This window comes from Electrona antarctica, assembly GCF_951216825.1.
Source record: "Electrona antarctica genome assembly, chromosome: 13".
Taxonomy (NCBI): Eukaryota; Metazoa; Chordata; class Actinopteri; order Myctophiformes; family Myctophidae; genus Electrona; species Electrona antarctica.
In genome coordinates, this window is record NC_136794.1 from 51,704,293 (window position 1) to 51,725,719 (window position 21,427).

Genomic DNA, 21,427 nt, shown 5'->3' on the forward strand with positions numbered 1-21,427 from the left:
CTATACGTTTGGACTAACCACCTAATTGTAGATCACATGCATGTCTCTTATAACTAATGTATTTCACACTTACACCATCTGTCTCTTATAACGAATGTATTTCACACTTACACCATCTGTCAACGTGTAGAAAAAATATCTTTATTCACTTAAACCATGAAACCAAAACAACATTATTCTGGATGTGAGAAACAGAAAGATGACCTCATTGTGTGTGCGTGCGCGTGCGTGTGTGTGTGTGTGTGCGCGTGCGTGTGTCCATCTCTCTATAAAACCTTTTAAAGAACTAAATCGTTTAAACTTTAAACGCTTCTGGGTTCGTTTTAACGTCAACTCAGGCCTTTGTGTGCTGCTCAAAAGTAGCTCGATTCAATATTAAAATGAGTTCAATATTAAATAATTTTCAGATTCAATATTAAATAATTTTCAGATTCAATATTAAATCATTTCCAGATTCAATATTAAATCATTTCCTGATTCAATATTAAATCATTTCCTGATTCAATATTAAATCATTTCCTCTGCTATATAAACGGATTGCAACGTTACTTTGTCTGTGATTTCCCAGATGGTTTCTGGACGTATAGGTGACCAACCGGTCAGGTGTTTCCAACCAGAGTTTGACCTTAAAATGGGTTCATATTAATACGATCAAATTAATATCAAATATCTAAATATTGAATCAAGCAACTTAAAGTGTCTGAGGTCAAATCAACTTGAAGTGTCTGAGGTCAAATCAACTTGAAGTGTCTGAGGTCAAAGGTCAAATCGATACATTTGTAAATGTTTGAACAAAACGTCTTCTGTAATGTTTGTCTTCATAAATCTTCATCAGTCCATTCCTCCTGCAAACAAAACAAAACAGTGGTTAATTAACTTCTGTCACGCTAACGAGCAACAAACTAAATGAAAAGATTATTAATTAACACCCTGAACGCCCAGAGTTATTTAATCCATTAAATCAGAGGTTATTTATTCCATTAAATCAGAGGTTATTTATTCCATTAAATCAGAGGTTATTTATTCCATTAAATCAGAGGTTATTTAATCCATTAAATCAGAGGTTATTTATTCCATTAAATCAGAGCCCAGCGGTTTATAGCAGCGGAGCACTTTTAGCGACGGACCGGATGTTATCCCGGATGTGGCTGAAGCAGCTAAATGTAGCCGATCGACTAGCCTGGCTAATAAGCCAGACTCAAATCACACTGTCATGCCGGCAGGCAATTTTTATTTTGCCAACAGCTGATTCGGTCTGGCTTATTAGCAGGCTAGTGATCGACAATGGGAGGTAAGATTAATTCTAACACGACTAGCGACGGGAGCGCGATGGGCCGTCTAAGACATCATCTTTGCTTAGAATTGGACGGAATGATTTAGATCAAGAGTTATTCACGTTTTAAGATTTTCCATCTCGTCGGCTAAAATGGGGGGGAACATTTCCGATGACGTCCCACCGGAAAATAACATTGAGTGTTGCCCAACAGACCCACAGCCTGTGGAGCGATGCTTCAGATATTTATTTAAAAAATACATTTTTGAATACTGTACAGTATTCAAAAATGTATTTTTTAACTTTAGGTCAGGATTTAGAATCGGCCTCAGTCCAATATGGGTTAATATTCACAATGTGTTTAATATTCATGAGACCTGTTTAATATTCATGAGACCTGTTTAACATGCGTGACCTCACCTCCTCTGCTATGCGCGCCTCTTTGGCCACATGGTCGTCGTCCTCCCAGCCTCTCTTCCTCTTACTGGAAAACATTATGTTTATTATTAGTATTATTATTCATATTCAGATATATTCATTTAGAGTGTCAGCCTGTTGTGTCGTCACAAAGTCCTGTCCCTCCAGACACCGTGCTGTTGTCATGACAACAAAGTCCTCGTCCCTCCAGACATCGTGATGTTGTCATGACAACAAAGTCCTCGTCCCTCCAGACACCGTGTTGTTGTCATGACAACAAAGTCATCGTCCTTCCAGACACCGTGTTGTTGTCATGAAAAAGTCCTCGTCCCTCCAGACACCGTGTTGTTGTCATGACAACAAAGTCCTCGTCCTTCCAGACACCGTGTTGTTGTCATGACAACAAAGTCCTCGTCCTTCCAGACACCGTGTTGTTGTCATGAAAACAAAGTCCTCGTCCCTCCAGACACCAGCATCATCCCGTCATTGTCACCAGTCCTGTTGTCATGTAGGTACAATGTCATGACATCACACATGTGACATCACACCTCATATGACATCACACCTATTGTTTTAACGTTTGTATCCATTTCATGTAAATTACATTATAAATGTATAAATTTGTACTAATTTGGAGCTTTATTAGTAGTATTATTATTACAGTAGAGTACAGTAGTAATATTATTATTACAGTACAGAGTACAGTAGTAATATTATTATTACAGTACAGAATACAGTAGTAGTATTATTACAGTACAGAGTACAGTAGTAGTATTATTACAGTACAGAGTACAGTAGTACTATTATTATTACAGTACAGAGTACAGTAGTATTATTTCAGTAGTATTTCAGTAGTATTTTAGTAGTATTTTAGTAATATTTCAGTAGTATTTTAGTAGTATTTTAGTAATATTTCAGTAGTATTTCAGTAGTATTTTAGTAATATTTCAGTAGTATTTCAGTAGTATTTTAGTAGTATTTTAGTAATATTTCAGTAGTATTTTAGTAATATTTCAGTAGTATTTTAGTAATATTTCAGTAGTATTTTAGTAGTATTTTAGTAGTATTTCAGTAGTATTTTAGTAATATTTCAGTAGTATTTTAGTAGTATTTTAGTAATATTTCAGTAATATTTCAGTAGTATTTTAGTAGTATTTCAGTAGTATTTTAGTAGTATTAGTATTTCAGTAGTATTTAAGTAGTATTTCAGTAGTATTTTAGTAGTATTTCAGTAGTATTTCAGTAGTATTTCAAACATTGTGTACTTTGTGTTTCAGGACAGAATGCACCATCCTGTCTCTGGCTGCCGCCATCCAGGTCATGTGACTCTGAAGACTACAGTACCCAGCATGCAGTGCGGCCGTCGCTCTGTAAGCACTACACAACCGGAGACTACAGTACCCAGCATGCAGTGCGGCCATCGCTCTGTAAGCACTACACAACCGGACTACAGTACCCAGCATGCAGTGCGGCCGTCGCTCTGTAAGCACTACACAACCGGAGACTACAGTACCCAGCATGCAGTGCGGCCGCCGCTCTGTAAGCACTACACAACCGAAGACTACAGTACCCAGCATGCAGTGCGGCCGTCACTCTGTAAGCACTACACAACCGAAGAAAAAACAGTCTAGGAAGAATTCACTTTCTTCCAAAGCCCCGAAAACCCAGAAAAGACTTCAGAACGTTTTCCTTCCATGAGGATAACGACCACACAGTAATACGGACCGCTGATTTCTACCAATATGGACCATACAGTAATACGGACCGCTGATTTCTACCAACATGGACCATACAGTAATACGGACCGCTGATTTCTACCAACATGGACCTAGGAAAATATGAAAATATGAAAAGACTGTTTTTCTTGCAACCACCGCCGCCGCGCTCCGACCTCTCTCCGGAGTGCCCTCCTCAACGATCGACGTGCCACAGTGCCGATCTTTGATCTTTACGTCGTAGCGAGACAAACGCTTTTTACTGTCCAGCCTTCGTTAGGTCTGTCACAATTATCACATGATCGCCTAATCAATTAATTAAAACTAATCTACTTTGGCATAATAATGCCCACAGCCCTCCTATGAGACAGACTGGTTTCTGAACCGCCCACAGCCCTCCTATGAGACACAGACTGGTTTCTGAACTGCCCACAGCCCTCCTATGAGACAGACTGGTTTCTGAACTGCCCACAGCCCTCATATGAGACAGACTGGTTTCTGAACTGCCCACAGCTTTCCTATGAGACACAGACTGGTTTCTGAACTGCCCACAGCCCTCCTATGAGACACAGACTGGTTTCTGAACTGCCCACAGCCCTCCTATGAGACAGACTGGTTTCTGAACTGCCCACAGCCCTCCTATGAGACACGGACTGGTTTCTGAACCGCCCACAGCCCTCCTATGAGACACAGACTGGTTTCTGAACTGCCCACAGCCCTCCTATGAGACACAGACTGGTTTCTGAACCACCCACAGCCCTCCTATGAGACATACTGGTTTCTGAACCGCCCACAGCCCTTCTATGAGACACAGACTGGTTTCTGAACCGCCCACAGCCCTCCAGACTGGTTTCTGAACCGCCCACAGCCCTCCTATGAGACACAGACTGGTTTCTGAACCGCCCACAGCCCTCCTATGAGACACAGACTGGTTTCTGAACCGCCCACAGCCCTCCTATGAGACACAGACTGGTTTCTGAACCGCCCACAGCCCTCCTATGAGACAGACTGGTTTCTGAACCGCCCACAGCCCTCCTATGAGACAGACTGGTTTCTGAACCGCCCACAGTCCTCCTATGAGACACAGACTGGTTTCTGAACTGCCCACAGCCCTCCTATGAGAGACTGGTTTCTGAACCGCCCACAGCCCTCCTATGAGACACGGACTGGTTTCTGAACTGCCCACAGCCCTCCTATGAGACAGACTGGTTTCTGAACCGCCCACAGCCCTCCTATGAGAGACGGACTGGTTTCTGAACCGCCCACAGCCCTCCTATGAGACACAGACTGGTTTCTGAACCGCCCACAGCCCTCCTATGAGACACAGACTTGTTTCTGAACCGCCCACAGCCCTCCTATGAGACAGACTGGTTTCTGAACCGCCCACAGCCCTCCTATGAGACACAGACTGGTTTCTGAACCGCCCACAGCCCTCCTATGAGACACAGACTGGTTTCTGAACTGCCCACAGCCCTCCTATGAGACAGACTGGTTTCTGAACCGCCCACAGCCCTCCTATGAGACACGGACTGGTTTCTGAACTGCCCACAGCCCTCCTATGAGACAGACTGGTTTCTGAACCGCCCACAGCCCTCCTGTGAGAGACGGACTGGTTTCTGAACCGCCCACAGCCCTCCTATGAGACACAGACTGGTTTCTGAACCGCCCACAGCCCTCCTATGAGACACAGACTGGTTTCTGAACCGCCCACAGCCCTCCTATGAGACAGACTGGTTTCTGAACCGCCCACAGCCCTCCTATGAGACACAGACTGGTTTCTGAACCGCCCACAGCCCTCCTATGAGACACAGACTGGTTTCTGAACTGCCCACAGCCCTCCTATGAGACAGACTGGTTTCTGAACCGCCCACAGCCCTCCTATGAGACAGACTGGTTTCTGAACCGCCCACAGCCCTCCTATGACACAGACTGGTTTCTGAACCGCCCACAGCCCTCCTATGACAGACTGGTTTCTGAACTGCCCACAGCCCTCCTATGACACAGACTGGTTTCTGAACTGCCCACAGCCCTCCTATGAGACACAGACTGGTTTCTGAACCGCCCACAGCCCTCATATGACACAGACTGGTTTCTGAACTGCCCACAGCCCTCCTATGACACAGACTGGTTTCTGAACTGCCCACAGCCCTCCTATGACACAGACTGGTTTCTGAACTGCCCACAGCCCTCCTATGAGACAGACTGGTTTCTGAACCGCCCACAGCCCTCCTATGAGACACAGACTGGTTTCTGAACCGCCCACAGCCCTCCTATGAGACACAGACTGGTTTCTGAACTGCCCACAGCCCTCCTATGAGACAGACTGGTTTCTGAACTGCCCACAGCCCTCCTATGAGACAGACTGGTTTCTGAACTGCCCACAGCCCTCCTATGAGACAGACTGGTTTCTGAACTGCCCACAGCCCTCCTATGAGACAGACTGGTTTCTGAACTGCCCACAGCCCTCCTATGAGACAGACTGGTTTCTGAACCGCCCACAGCCCTCCTATGACACAGACTGGTTTCTGAACCGCCCACAGCCCTCCTATGAGACAGACTGGTTTCTGAACTGCCCACAGCCCTCCTATGAGACAGACTGGTTTCTGAACTGCCCACAGCCCTCCTATGAGACGGACTGGTTTCTGAACTGCCCACAGCCCTCCTATGAGACAGACTGGTTTCTGAACTGCCCACAGCCCTCCTATGAGACAGACTGGTTTCTGAACTGCCCACAGCCCTCCTATGAGACAGACTGGTTTCTGAACATTAGTTCCTTTGAGTTATTATTACAAGTTAGCAGTTTGTGATTGAATACAAATTGTAAACATCTTCCAGGGTTCAACGCAAAAAAACAAAACAATTAAAAATCATTAATCACAATTAATTCTGCGGCAATTATTCGTCAACTTAAATATAAAACGGTGGCAGCCGTCGGCCGACTGGGTCGTGTTAGTCCTAACGAAGGCTGGACAGACCAAACGCGTTACGACCTTGAGGTAAAAGTGTCTCGATACACTTTTTTCACTTCCGATCCGATCCCGATACCTCAATTTCTGCGTTAGCCGATACCGATACCAGTGTCGTGATCTCATGTCGTGTTTATAGCTATCTAGCTATATACCTGGTGTTGTGTTTATAGCAGACTCCTCACTCAAATGTGCACTTGCAGTTTGGGGCAACTCTAAAGCAAACTCCACATGTCCCAACATTTGATTTACCTGCCATAGTGTCAACCCCTTACCCCTGTGTGGGATCGCTGGTTAGACTGGCATAGTGTCAACCCCTTCCTTACCCCTGTGTGGGATCACTGGTTAGACTGGCATAGTGTCGACCCCTTCCTTACCCCTGTGTGGGATCACTGGTTAGACTGGCATAGTGTCAACCCCTTCCTTACCCCTGTGTGGGATCACTGGTTAGACTGGCATAGTGTCGACCCCTTACCCCTGTGTGGGATCACTGGTTAGACTGGCATAGTGTCGACCCCTTACCCCTGTGTGGGATCACTGGTTAGACTGGCATAGTGTCGACCCCTTACCCCTGTGTGGGATCGCTGGTTAGACTGGCATAGTGTCAACCCCTTACCCCTGTGTGGGATCGCTGGTTAGACTGGCATAGTGTCAACCCCTTCCTTACCCTTGTGTGGGATCACTGGTTAGACTGGCATAGTGTCGACCCCTTCCTTACCCCTGTGTGGGATCACTGGTTAGACTGGCATAGTGTCAACCCCTTCCTTACCCCTGTGTGGGATCACTGGTTAGACTGGCATAGTGTCGACCCCTTACCCCTGTGTGGGATCACTGGTTAGACTGGCATAGTGTCGACCCCTTACCCCTGTGTGGGATCACTGGTTAGACTGGCATAGTGTCGACCCCTTACCCCTGTGTGGGATCGCTGGTTAGACTGGCATAGTGTCAACCCCTTACCCCTGTGTGGGATCGCTGGTTAGACTGGCATAGTGTCAACCCCTTCCTTACCCTTGTGTGGGATCGCTGGTTAGACTGGCATAGTGTCGACCCCTTCCTTGGTTAGACTGGCATATTCACCGATACCAATATGACCCGATATGACAAATAAGGGCTGATCCGAGACTTTTCCGATACCGATACAGTATCGGGACATCTCTACTCGTGTCGCTGCGTTGTGACAACGCGATTGGACAGTGTAATGTAAGTAGGTCTTGGCGATGACACGGGACGACAGCCAATGGGAAGCAGACTTTTTTTGGCGTCATCGTTACCTCCGTCAAGGAGGTGGCGAGTGCGGAATGGCCTTTCGCGGTTGAGTGAAGGAGCCACTGTGATTGGCCAGTAGCCACGCGTTGAGTGAAGGACAGCGATGTGATTGGCCAGTAGCCACGCGTTGTGTGAAGGAGGCGCTATGATTGGCCAGTAGCCATGCGTTGAGTGAAGGAGGTGCTGTGATTGGCCAGTAGCCACGCGTTGAGTGAAGGAGGTGCTGTGATTGGCCAGTAGCCACGCGTTGAGTGAAGGAGGTGCTGTGATTGGCCAGTAGCCACTTTGAGTGGCGGTCGTCGGGGTAAAAACGCTCTTGCCAAAACACGATTCCGTTATGGAAGATTTTATTAGACTTTTATTATCTACAAAGATGTCCGTTCGTCACTTGGTATTTGATGCCTCTTCAGTTGTATTTTAGACAAACGCAAAATACATTTCAAATGTTTTTCCACTGCTTCACTAGTTAAATAAATCTGTACGTTATTCACTAACTAGTAGTAGTAGGAGGAGGAGGAAGGCGTGACCGTTTACTCAAACCCCAAAGGCGACTCCGGACTCGCAGATGACCTGAAACGGTCGCTAGACGTCTAGAGGTCCTGTGAAACGGTCGCTAGACGTCTAGAGGTCCTGTGAAACGGTCGCTAGACGTCTAGAGGTCCTGTGAAACGGTCGCTAGACGTCTAGAGGTCCTGTGAAACGGTCGCGGGACAATCCAAAGCATCGAAGCCTTTCAGACCTCATCAGGGAACTCTTTTAACGACCTCGTTAACGACCTCGCTGACTTTTAACGCATGACACCCGACCTCGCCGACCGACCGACAACATTCTAAACCGTCTTCTATCGTAGCATCTCACTGACCGACACGGTTAGCGGCCGAGCTAAGCCGAGCACGTCTGTGTGTGGAATTTACTATTTACCATTTACTGTTTACTATTAGGCTACATTGTGATTTATTGTGATTTTGCCCCGAAGTTACTTTGCTTTTTTATAATAGAACATTTTCTGTCTTACTGTCATGATTTTTTTTTAATAAATCTGAAAAAACACCTAAAATAAAATAAATCACAATTCAAACTTAACGATTCCATTTCAAAAGTTGTTACCCAAATGGAGACGCTGGAGAAAATCTGCACACGCCAGATATTTTCGCGGACTGCGCACACGACACACACACACACACACACACACACACACACACACACACACACACACACACACACACACACACACACACACACACACACACACACACACACACACACACACACACACACACACACACACACACACACACACAACCACCTCTTAACCACGCCCACAGCCTCTTAACCACGCCCACAACCACCTCTAGCAATACTCCGCTGTATAATTACCGGTTTAATGACCATTATGTTAATTACCGTGTAGCCTCTAGTTAATTATGCTAATGAGCGTGTAGCCTCTCGTTAAGTATGCTAATGAGCGTGTAGCCTCTCTAGATGGATCTTTTCTACGTAATGCTGCTTTGCTTGTTGATATCGTACCTTTTTAGGCTCCGCCTCCTACAGATGTAAATAAGGTGTTTGTAACACAGGATCAGCTGAACAGTCCAAACCCCACCAACGGGTCAAACCGTCTTAAACCGTTAGCATGTGTTGCTAATGCTAACCTGTAACCAGTGTGGTTTGGGTTTTAAACCGTTAGCATGTGTTGCTAATGCTAACCTGTAACCAGTGTGGTTTGGGCTCAAACCGTTAGCATGTGTTGCTAATGCTAACCTGCAACCAGTGTGGTTTAGGTCTTAAACCGTTAGCATGTGTTGCTAATGCTAACCTGTGACGATCATATGCTGCTCCGACAAACTTCACACAATGTCCCTTTAAGCCAGGAGGGGGGAGGGGGCGTGTCCGGTTTTCTGCATCATCACTTCAGCTCCTCCCATGCCCACATGTACCCCCCTCCCTCCTACTCCACTGAATGATGATGTAACTTGCTGTCTGTCTTTCATGTCGCCGACGTTTCCTTTTTGTATTGATTTGTACCCGAGACTGATTACCTTATTATTGTATTACTTTATTACTATATTCTACCTTATTGTTTTATACTGAGACTATTACCATATTACCTTATAGATTTGGGGGGGGGGGGGGGGGCACTGAAAAATCTGCCATTCATCCCCCCCCCCCCCCCCCCCCCCCCCATAGATTTACAAAAATATGTATATCAATTATATTTTAACTCTTTGACCGCCATCTAGTGGTGGCTGAAGAGTGGCGCAGCCCTCCATGCATTTTATCTCGATGGGCGAGGCTCTTAGTTTGAAAGCCGAGTCAGGAAGTAGAAATCTGCTATGTGACATGTCTCACGGTTGTCATTTTAATTCAGCCAAAACATAATTTTTGTAAGTGAAATACCGTTTATCGTGTTTATCGATAAATCATTTGCAAAAACAAACTTATTTTTTTGGTTTTTAAGACCAGCGGATTTTCCATTTCCGTTTTTTATTTTTATTATTTTTTTACCGGACTGAAACGGGAGTGTTCTGACCCGCGTAAAGGACAAAGATGTTCGCCGTAATTAATTGATATTAATACAGACTTAATTGATATTAATACAGACGTCGAAAGGCCATGTCGGCGCCAGAAGGACAGAATTAGCCCAGGGCTGACGGACAGATCGGTGAGATCCAATCAGGGATGCCGGAAATCTCAACCGCGACCCGCCCATCTAGACCACCCCCGTCTAGATCCCGCCCCTGTAGACCTGCTCCTGTAGACCGCGCCCCTCTAGACCCCGCCCCTCTAGACCACGCCCACTCTAGACCAGGCCCCTCTAGACACGCCCCTCTAGACCAGAAACCTCAGGCTAGGCTTAAAATAACTGATATAAATATTTGTGTAAATCTCTATGGGAAAAAAAGGAATGGCAGATTTTTCAGTGGATCAGAAACCCACTCCCACTGCTATGCCCTATTGTTTTCTACCTGAGGCTATTGTCTTATTACCTTATTGTTTTCTACCTGAGGCTATTGTCTTATTACCTTATTGTTTTCTACCTGAGGCTATTGTCTTATTACCTTATTGTTTTATACCTGAGGCCATTGTCTTATTACCTTATTGTTTTATACTGGCGAACGTTTTGCATCTTGAATACAAAACCAGAGGATCAATAAATAAAACACTTCGTATACTGAACAAAACTCTAAATATGTTCTTGTTGTCATTGGATGCGATGTCGTTGGTACCATTAGGAGAGATAACATGGTGTCGGTACCATTAGGAGAGATAACATGATGTCGGTACCATTAGGAGAGATAACATGATGTCGGTACCATTAGGAGAGATAACATGATGTCGGTACCATTAGGAGAGAGAACATGATGTCGGTACCATTAGGAGAGATAACATGGTGTCGGTACCATTAGGAGAGATAACATGATGTCGATACCATTAGGAGAGATAACATGGTGTCGGTACCATTAGGAGAGATAACATGGTGTCGGTACCATTAGGAGAGATAACATGATGTCGGTACCATTACGAGAGATAACATGATGTCGGTACCATTAGGAGAGATAACATGATGTCGATACCATTAGGAGAGATAACATGGTGTCGGTACCATTAGGAGAGATAACATGGTGTCGGTACCATTAGGAGAGATAACATGGTGTCGGTACCATTAGGAGAGATAACATGATGTCGGTACCATTAGGAGAGATAACATGATGTCGGTACCATTAGGAGAGATAACATGATGTCGGTACCATTAGGAGAGATAACATGATGTCGGTACCATTAGGAGAGATAACATGGTGTCGGTACCATTAGGAGAGATAACATGATGTCGGTACCATTAGGAGAGATAACATGGTGTCGGTACCATTAGGAGAGAGAACATGATGTCGGTACCATTAGGAGAGATAACATGGTGTCGGTACCATTAGGAGAGATAACATGGTGTGGGTACCATTAGGAGAGATAACATGGTGTCGGTACCATTAGGAGAGATAACATGATGTCGTACCATTAGGAGAGATAACATGGTGTCGGTACCATTAGGAGAGATAACATGATGTGGTACCATTAGGAGAGATAACATGATGTTGGTACCATTAGGAGAGATAACATGATGTTGGTACCATTAGGAGAGATAACATGATGTTGGTACCATTAGGAGAGATAACATGATGTTGGTACCATTAGGAGAGATAACATGATGTGGTACCATTAGGAGAGATAACATGATGTTGGTACCATTAGGAGAGCCTTTCTGTGTGGAGTTTGCATGTTCTCCCCGTGTCCCCTAGGGTAGGTACCCTCACATGTTCTCCCCGTGTCCCCTAGGGTAGGTACCCTCACATGTTCTCCCCGTGTCCCCTAGGGTAGGTACCCTCACATGTTCTCCCCGTGTCCCCTAGGGTAGGTACCCTCACATGTTCTCCCCGTGTCCCCTAGGGCAGTGTTTCCCAACCTTTTTTGTCCCAGGGCACACTTTTCATAGCCTAAAAATCTCAGGGCACACCTAGATATACGGTGTATAGGCCTATCTATATACATATGTGTATGTATGTGTGTGTGTATATATATATATATATATATATATATATATATATATACAGTGTTGGGAAAGTTCATTTATTTTAGACTTTATTGAATAAAAAAACCTTGGGGGATTAATAAAGTGACAACTTTTACAATATCTCCATTACCATTATCCAAATGTACGTGTACGACGAAGAATAAATCAGGCATCACTGCTCTTCTGTGGAGGATACAGCTATTTTTCGTGGCACATTATGTTTAATCACAACAACGTCACGTTTACTTTACCTCCTCAGTGTTTGGGTCGGGACATGTAGGACTGTATGTGTCTGCTGTCTACGTGCGCTCCAGTCTTACTGGAGGGGGCGAAATGTAGCGTCTTCTGGATGCATCTCTTTAGCATTAACATTTCAATGGCAGAGGGTCGTTAGAGTCTATTGTTCCGTCGTTATCGCACGTCTAATGGTTAGACGTGTGACAACAACAACACGTCTAATGGTTAGACGTGTGACAACAACAACACGTCTAATGGTTAGACGTGTGATAACAACAACGATTGCTTTCGGGGGAGGGTTAGTGTTATTTTCGGTCAAATCAGGCGGCACACCTGGACACATCAAACGGCACAGTAAAGTGCCGCGGCACACAGGTTGGGAAACACTCCCCTAGGGTAGGTACCCTCACATGTTCTCCCCGTGTCCCCTAGGGTAGGTACCCTCACATGCTCTCCCCGTGTCCCCTAGGGTAGGTACCCCCACATGTTCTCCACGTGTCCCCTAGGGTAGGTACCCTCACATGTTCTCCCGTGTCCCCTAGGGTAGGTACCCTCACATGTTCTCCCCGTGTCCCCTAGGGTAGGTACCCTCACATGTTCTCCCCGTGTCCCCTAGGGTAGGTACCCCCACATGTTCTCCCCGTGTCCCCTAGGGTAGGTACCCTCACATGTTCTCCCCGTGTCCCCTAGGGTAGGTACCCCCATATGTTCTCCCCGTGTCCCCTAGGGTAGTTACTCTCACAAAAACATGCAGTAATCCTGGTTTCTAAACTACCTCCCCCTGGCCAGCCGGGGCGCCTGATGGATAATACTAATAATAACAGTTCATACTGTGTGTTGGGGTTGGTTGCGTGGATCCTCTCCAGCTTCACTTTGTAAACATTCACGTCCTCGACTTTAGGAGGCTCGTATTTCTTCATCAGGATGGTCATTCCTGTTAGAAACACAACAATACTTCATCAGGATTGTCATTCCTGTTAGAAACATAACAATAATTCATCAGGATGGTCATTCCTGTTAGAAACATCACAATACTTCATCAGGATGGTCATTCCTGTTAGAAACACAACAATACTTCATCAGGATGGTCATTCCTGTTAGAAACATAACAATACTTCATCAGGATGGTCATTCCTGTTAGAAACACAACAATACTTCATCAGGATAGTCATTCCTGTTAGAAACATAACAATAATTCATCAGGATGGTCATTCCTGTTAGAAACATAACAATACTTCATCAGGATGGTCATTCCTGTTAGAAACACAACAATACTTCATCATTATTATTAAGTGTTAACCCTAACCCATGATTACATTAGATTATTGACACTGGATGAAAAAGGGGTTGCAAAATAAAATTTAAATAAAAAAAACAACGTAGAATTATGAATATGTTTCCTGTAGAAACATCAGCTTTACGTTCATATGTTGTTGTTAATAATAATAGGAACAATAGGAACAATAGGTTTAACTTGTGTGATACAATAGGAACAATAGGTTTAACTTGTATGATACAATAGGAACAATAGGTTTAACTTGTATGATACAATAGGAACAATAGGTTTAACTTGTGTGATACAATAGGAACAATAGGTTTAACTTGTATGATACAATAGGAACAATAGGTTTAACTTGTATGATACAATAGGAACAATAGGTTGAACAATAGGTTGAACAATAGGTTGAACAATAGGTTGAACAATAGGAGAACTCACGTCTCATGGCGTCGTACAGCTTGGTCAGAGTCTCTCTGTCGTCTTTCAGCGCCAGACATTCTGTCAGGTAACTACGGGGTTAACAAACAAACATTACGGTAACTATGGGGTTAATAAGAACATTAACCATGTGAGGCTTCATGTCATGTGAAAGCACGGAATCATGCGTGCGTGCGTGCGTGCGTGCGTGCATTGCGTTGCGTTGCGTGCGTGCGTTGCGTGCGTGCGTGCATTGCGTTGCGTTGCGTGCGTGCGTGCCGAGACCTACGTTTCCATGTTAAGCCCCGCCCTGGAGGCGCTGTTCAAGATGGCCGCCAGGGCGATCTGCGCCGGAGGGAACAGCAGCCCAGCGTCCGTCAGGGACGCACGCGTCAGGAAGTCGTCAGCGCTTCGTCTCAAAGACTCTGGGCTCTCCAGGACAGGAAACCTAGTCTGAATAAATAATAACAATATAACTTAGTCTAAAGACCAAACAATAACGGGTCTATAAGGTGTATATTTTACCTTCATGTCGATCAGGAGACCCTCCATGGGTCTATAGGGTGTTAATGTTACCTTCATGTCTATCAGGAGACCCTCCATAGGTCTATAAGGTGTATATTTTACCTTCATGTCGATCAGGAGACCCTCCATGGGTCTATAGGGTGTTAATGTTACCTTCATGTCTATCAGGAGACCCTCCATAGGTCTATACTCTATAGGGTGTTAATGTTACCTTCATGTCGATCAGGAGACCCTCCATAGGTCTATATTGTACCTTCATTTCGATCAGGAGACCCTCCATAGGTCTATAGGGTGTATATTGTACCTTCATGTCGATCAGGAGACCCTCCATAGGTCTATAGGGTGTATATTGTACCTTCATGTCGATCAGGAGACCCTCCATAGGTCTATAAGGTGTATATTGTACCTTCATGTCGATCAGGAGACCCTCCATAGGCCTGTAGGGGGTGTGGATGACCAGGTGGAAGGTCAGCTGTTGGATCAGAAGCAGTTCGTACTCCAGGATCTGCTCCATGATCTGCTCCTGTCCTGCAGGAGTCTCGTGGACCAGGTTCCCCCCGAACTGAGCGCTGGACACGTTGAACTCATCCACCTTACAGGCCAGGTAGGCACACGCTAACCTGGAATAACATGTTAACATGTCTTACACGCCAGGTACGCACACGCTAACCTGGAATAACATGTTAACATGTCTTACACGCCAGGTAGGCACACGCTAACCTGGAATAACATGTTAACATGTCTTACACGCCAGGTAGGCACACGCTAACCTGGAATAACATGTTAACATGTCTTACACGCCAGGTACGCACACGCTAACCTGGAATAACATGTTATTATTAACATGAACTCATCCACCTTACAGGCCAGGTAGGCACACGCTAACCTGGAATAACATGTTAACATGTCTTACACGCCAGGTAGGCACATGCTAACCTGGAATAACATGTTATTATTAACATGAACTCATCCACCTTACAGGCCAGGTAGGCACACGCTAACCTGTTATAAAACATGTTAAAATAACACATTAAAAACATTAAAAAATAACACATTAAAACAACACATTAGCCTGTTAGAAAACATGTTAAAATCATGTTAGCTCATTGACCGCCATGGACTTAGTTAACGTGTTTTTCATGAAATCCCAAAAATGCCCTCACAGTGCTATGGAGTCTATCCAAAATGGCCGCCCTCCCAGTGCTATGGAGTCTATCCAAGATGGCCGCCCGCACAGTGCTATGGAGCCTGTCCAAGATGGCCGCCCGCACAGTGCTATGGAGCCTGTCCAAGATGGCCGCCCGCACAGTGCTATGGAGCTTGTCCAAGATGGCCGCCCGCACAGTGCTATGGAGCCTGTCCAAGATGGCCGCCCGCACAGTGCTATGGAGCTTGTCCAAGATGGCCGCCCGCACAGTGCTATGGAGCTTGTCCAAGATGGCCGCCCGCACAGTGCTATGGAGCCTGCCCAAGATGGCCGCCCGCACAGTGCTATGGAGCCTGTCCAAGATGGCCACCCGCACAGTGCTATGGAGCCTGTCCAAGATGGCCGCCCGCACAGTGCTATGGAGCCTGTCCAAGATGGCCGCCCGCACAGTGCTATGGGAGCTCCGATCTTTACAGACGTTTTTCTCAGTATTACGGCTCCGACTGAGCTGGATTGAACACCGTGCCAATGTTAGCGACTCAATACTAAATAGTCGACTCACTACCGCGTGGTTAAAGTATGAATGCTTCTGAAGACTAGGCAGACTTAAATCGATGATAGAATTAGTAATATAGTAGTAATACTTACATTATAATCCTGGGGTGATGCTCCATGACTGAATTGTTGAGATAGAACCTCCTGAAATACATGAGGGCTGAACCCTGGAACATGAATATCACATTATTACATGAATATCACATTATTACATGAGGGCTGAACCCTGGAACATGAATATCACATGATTTGCTTACTCTGGTGGAACTGTTGCCCCCGTGACCAGAGTACGGATAAGCGGTTGAAAATGGATAGAGGAACAACAATACTACTACTACTACTACTACTACTACTACTACGGGATTAAAATAGTGTGCATTCTGCATCCCAAAACACAGTTTATAGTTGAGGGATGCAATAAAACAACGACCTCTACATCCACAGGATGTACTACTGTACTACTGTACTGTTTTTATCCTAGTTTATTTTGCTAGCTTTAGTTATAATAATCATTTCTTCTTCTGTAAAAATGGCAAAATATGACTCCTAACATCGTTGAAGTGGGACTAATTTCTAAAAGACCATACCTGCATCCCGGGACTCATTACATTGAAAACCTGTTTACATTACTGATCACTGAACAACAACAACAACCTGTTTACATTACTGATCACTGAACAACAACAACAACGTACCACCACAGCTTTGGGCATGACGGGTTTAAAAGCGTTGCAGAACTCCAGTAACCTCCTCTCATAATGTCTGAACAGAACATCTTCCTCTGAGGAGGACAAGAAGAGGGCTTCACTCACCCCAGGCTGCACGCACACACACACACACACGCACGCACGCACGCACGCACGCACACACAGACATGCACGCACGCACGCACATGCACACACAGACATGCACGCACGCAGAAACGCACGCACACACGCAGGCACGCACACACACGCAATTATTATGTACATACATTTTATTACATTCTCATTGTGGTTCATCAAAGCAACGGATTATTTAAATAAAGGCAACTTGGCGGTACATATTAAACCTGTCTCACTCTCTCCAGCCTCTAGTAAACCTGTCTCACTCTCTCCAGACTCTAGTAAACCTGTCTCACTCTCTCCAGACTCTCTTCAACCTGTCTCACCCTCAGCATGGTGGTATTCAACCTGTCTCACCCTCAGCATGGCGGTATTCAACCTGTCTCACCCTCAGCATGGTGGTATTCAACCTGTCTCACCCTCAGCATTGCGGTATTCAACCTGTCTCACCCTCAGCATGGTGGTATTCAACCTGTCTCACCCTCAGCATGGTGGTATTCAACCTGTCTCACCCTCAGCATGGTGGTATTCAACCTGTCTCACCCTCAGCATGGCGGTATTCAACCTGTCTCACCCTCAGCATGGCGGTATTCAACCTGTCTCACCCTCAGCATGGTGGTATTAAACCTGTCTCACCCTCAGCATGGTGGTATTAAACCTGTCTCACCCTCAGCATGGTGGTATTAAACCTGTCTCACCCTCAGCATGGCGGTATTCAACCTGTCTCACCCTCAGCATGGCGGTATTCAACCTGTCTCACCCTCAGCATGGTGGTATTCAACCTGTCTCACCCTCAGCATGGTGGTATTAAACCTGTCTCACCCTCAGCATGGTGGTATTAAACCTGTCTCACCCTCAGCATGGCGGTATTCAACCTGTCTCACCCTCAGCATGGCGGTATTCAACCTGTCTCACCCTCAGCATGGCGGTATTCAACCTGTCTCACCCTCAGCATGGTGGTATTCAACCTGTCTCACCCTCAGCATGGTGGTATTCAACCTGTCTCACCCTCAGCATGGTGGTATTAAACCTGTCTCACCCTCAGCATGGTGCTGCAGTACTTGTGGTTGGCGTCCTGTCTCACTCTCTCCAGACTCTCTTCGCTGTCGAAGATCCAGAACTTCCGGTGAGAGCTGTTGTGAAACATGGTGGCTCCTCCCTCCTACTCCTGAGGACCAATCAGAAGTTTCAGAACCAATATGATGTCACGGCCGCAGTCCCCCCCCCCCCGACCCGGAAGAGAATTTCCCAGATTACTTTCTTCCCGCAGACGTTTCAGAAAGTATTCAGTACTTGTAAAGTATTCAGTTTCAGTACTTGTTAAGTATTCAGTACTTGTTAAGTATTCAGTTTCAGTACTTGTAAAGTATTCAGTTTCAGTACTTGTAAAGTATTCAGTTTCAGTACTTGTAAAGTATTCAGTACTTGTAAAGTATTCAGTTTCAGTACTTGTAAAGTATTCAGTTTCAGTACTTGTAAAGTATTCAGTTTCAGTACTTGTTAAGTATTCAGTACTTGTTAAGTATTCAGTTTCAGTACTTGTAAAGTATTCAGTTTCAGTACTTGTTAAGTATTCAGTACTTGTAAAGTATTCAGTTTCAGTACTTGTAAAGTATTCAGTTTCAGTACTTGTAAAGTATTCAGTTTCAGTACTTGTAAAGTATTCAGTTTCAGTACTTGTTAAGTATTCAGTACTTGTAAAGTATTCAGGTTCAGTACTTGTAAAGTATTCAGTTTCAGTACTTGTTAAGTATTCAGTACTTGTAAAGTATTCAGGTTCAGTACTTGTAAAGTATTCAGTTTCAGTACTTGTTAAGTATTCAGTACTTGTAAAGTATTCAGTTTCAGTACTTGTAAAGTATTCAGTTTCAGTACTTGTAAAGTATTCAGTTTCAGTACTTGTTAAGTATTCAGTACTTGTTAAGTATTCAGTACTTGTTAAGTATTCAGTACTTGTTAAGTATTCAGTACTTGTTAAGTATTCAGAACCTGCGCGAGCAGAGCAGAGTTGTTTATGGCAGCTAGTTTTAGTTTTAGTCTCTTGAATAGTTTATTTAGTCTCTTGAATAGTTTATTTCGTTTTAGTCACATTTTAGTCACCTGGAATGTTTTAGTGTTAGTCTAGTTTTAGTCGACTAAATCTACGGTTGATTTAGTCAACTAAAATGTATTTTGGCGGGCCTTGATGCCGTCCTATTGGCTGATTTTACACTAGCTGAAAATAGCTGATCTACAAGCGACGCGTGAGCTTGTAGATCTGCTATTTTCAGCATCCAACCAAGTGTAAAATGACTTAAACTGGATCTCTTGTCCACTAGTCCCTTCCTAACATTTTAGTCTAGTTTTTATTTGTTGACGAAATTGTCAGTATATTTAGTCTTAGTTTTAGTCCTCATAGCTACGTTTTAATTTAGTTTTCCTCCGTGAAAAAAGGTAGCCGTCGAACATTTTTCGTTTAGTTTTAGTCGACGAAATCAACACTGGTTTGGGGCACACAATTGGCAGGTGGTGTGATTAATTACCCAGCACCTGTCGCAGCGCACCTGCCAATGAATTGCCCCAAACATCGGTGCTTCCCTGGTCAATCGGTGATGACGTTTGTGGTGACCAGAGGAAGGTTTTGGTAAATTCAGTCCTCTTTGGTCCTCTTTGCCCGGACGGAGTGAAAGGTGTCCGTGTGCGAATGCGGTGAAAAGTGGAGATATTTGAGTAAATACACGTTTTGTGGCAGAACTTTCACCTGGTGTGAAACTAGAGGACAATATCTCAGAATACACGTATAATAAGATCACTGCACGTCATTGGAATCATTTCATGTGAGACGTGAGTACAAACATTTATCACATTTTATGCGGCACATGTTTAATTGATTTTTCAAGCACAACTCAATACAAAAACTGTTAACTGTGAGTGGACGACACCATAAAGCATTACACTTGTTTACAAGAGGGTCCACCTTGTTCAATTCATCATAACATTTAGAGACGTACAAATATAAACTTCTTTATAGCTAAAAAACAGGAAATCATCATTGCAACCAGGAGCGGGTGCAACAGATCTATGGCTGTGATAGAGTTTACATTATGAATGATCAGACATCCTAACAGAGCTCTACTGGCTCACTGGAGGAGGATAAAGCTCCGGTTCTGGGTCCTCTAGGGCTCGCTGCTGTAACAACAGATGGACTCACCTCTCTGATGAGCGCAGAATCAAACCACTGTTTACATTAAATACAGATCAGTCATTTAAATGTTGTCTTTAAATCATGCACGGACCGCTGTGTGTGTGTGTGTGTCGCACACCTTCTACGTCCTCTTAACATCGTCCCTTAATGATGACGTTTGTAGTTTTACGCAGAGGCCGTAAGGAGGTGTGTGCGTGTGCCCATTGGACGGTGATTTGTCTCCCCCTGCTGGTGAAAACAGGATGAGCACCCTGGATATTGTCCACGGTGGAAAAGGTACAGTTCACATTTTGTTATGACTAAAAATATCAATATTGCAAATATAGAAATACTCTCTACGCCCTAAAACTAGTACAGGTCCGGAATTCAACATTTACATTTACTTGAGTAAAAAGTACAAAGGTATTGTATCAAAATGTACTTATAAAGTACTCACTCAGCTTATGCAGAAAGTCCCATTTCAATAGTTCTAAATGTATACAAATAATTAGAAAATAGCAGATCTACAAGCATCAAATATTTAGAAAATAGCAGATCTACAAAAACATTTCTCAAATGTGTCTGTGGCAAATTTTACATTTATTTTTTACATCTGTTTGTTGATTGATTGATTGATTGATTGATTGATTCATTGATTCATTGATTCATTGAAGTATTAACAGTTTTCAGAATCGGCAGATATAACCCTGCAAATAATCGGTGAATCAGTGTCCTGTTTTAAATCCCTTTTGAAAACACACTTTTATAGATTAGCCTTCACTGCTAATCTAATACTTTAGATGTGTTTGTTCCTCCCCTAGCTGCTTATCCCATTTTGACCTGAGATCAGTTTCTAAAAATGTCTTCTACATCCTGACAGTTTTCTGAAAAAGCTATGTTTCTATGTCAGTCGTTATTCGGTTTTTCAAAACCGCTCGGTGGCGCGCTACGAGCTTGTAGATCTGCTATTTTTCAATAGCTAAAGCATAACATAATTGAAATGTATTCTGCTGCATTTCTGCTATTTTCTAGATGTAAAGCACTTTGTAATGCACATTTGAAAGGTGCTATATAAATAA

The 21,427-nt window shown here is 44.3% G+C and overlaps 1 protein-coding gene across 1 annotated transcript; it reads right to left on the bottom strand.

The window, feature by feature from the left end:
- Nucleotides 1-125: 125 nt before the first annotated feature.
- Nucleotides 126-20,499, bottom strand: ccnh (cyclin H). Its single transcript, XM_079518946.1, has 10 exons — nucleotides 20,376-20,499; nucleotides 18,225-18,353; nucleotides 17,057-17,179; nucleotides 16,455-16,528; nucleotides 15,066-15,279; nucleotides 14,424-14,587; nucleotides 14,156-14,226; nucleotides 13,270-13,372; nucleotides 1,694-1,757; nucleotides 126-845 (listed from the first exon to the last, which is right to left on the bottom strand). The coding sequence occupies exons 2-10, from the start codon at nucleotides 18,330-18,332 to the stop codon at nucleotides 819-821; spliced, it is 948 nt and encodes a 315-aa protein (XP_079375072.1). The 5' UTR covers nucleotides 18,333-18,353; nucleotides 20,376-20,499; the 3' UTR covers nucleotides 126-818.
- Between the last annotated feature and the right edge of the window lie 928 nt (nucleotides 20,500-21,427).

Bases quoted from the DNA above. Each gene is read 5' to 3' on its own strand.
- ccnh (XM_079518946.1), bottom strand. From the start codon at position 18,332: ATGTTTCACAACAGCTCTCACCGGAAGTTCTGGATCTTCGACAGCGAA. The intron at 14,588-15,065 runs GTACAATATACA...TTATTTATTCAG, and splicing joins GTCTCCTGATCGACATGAAG to ACTAGGTTTCCTGTCCTGGA. The intron at 13,373-14,155 runs GTGAGTTCTCCT...TGTTTCTAACAG, and splicing joins GCTGTACGACGCCATGAGAC to GAATGACCATCCTGATGAAG.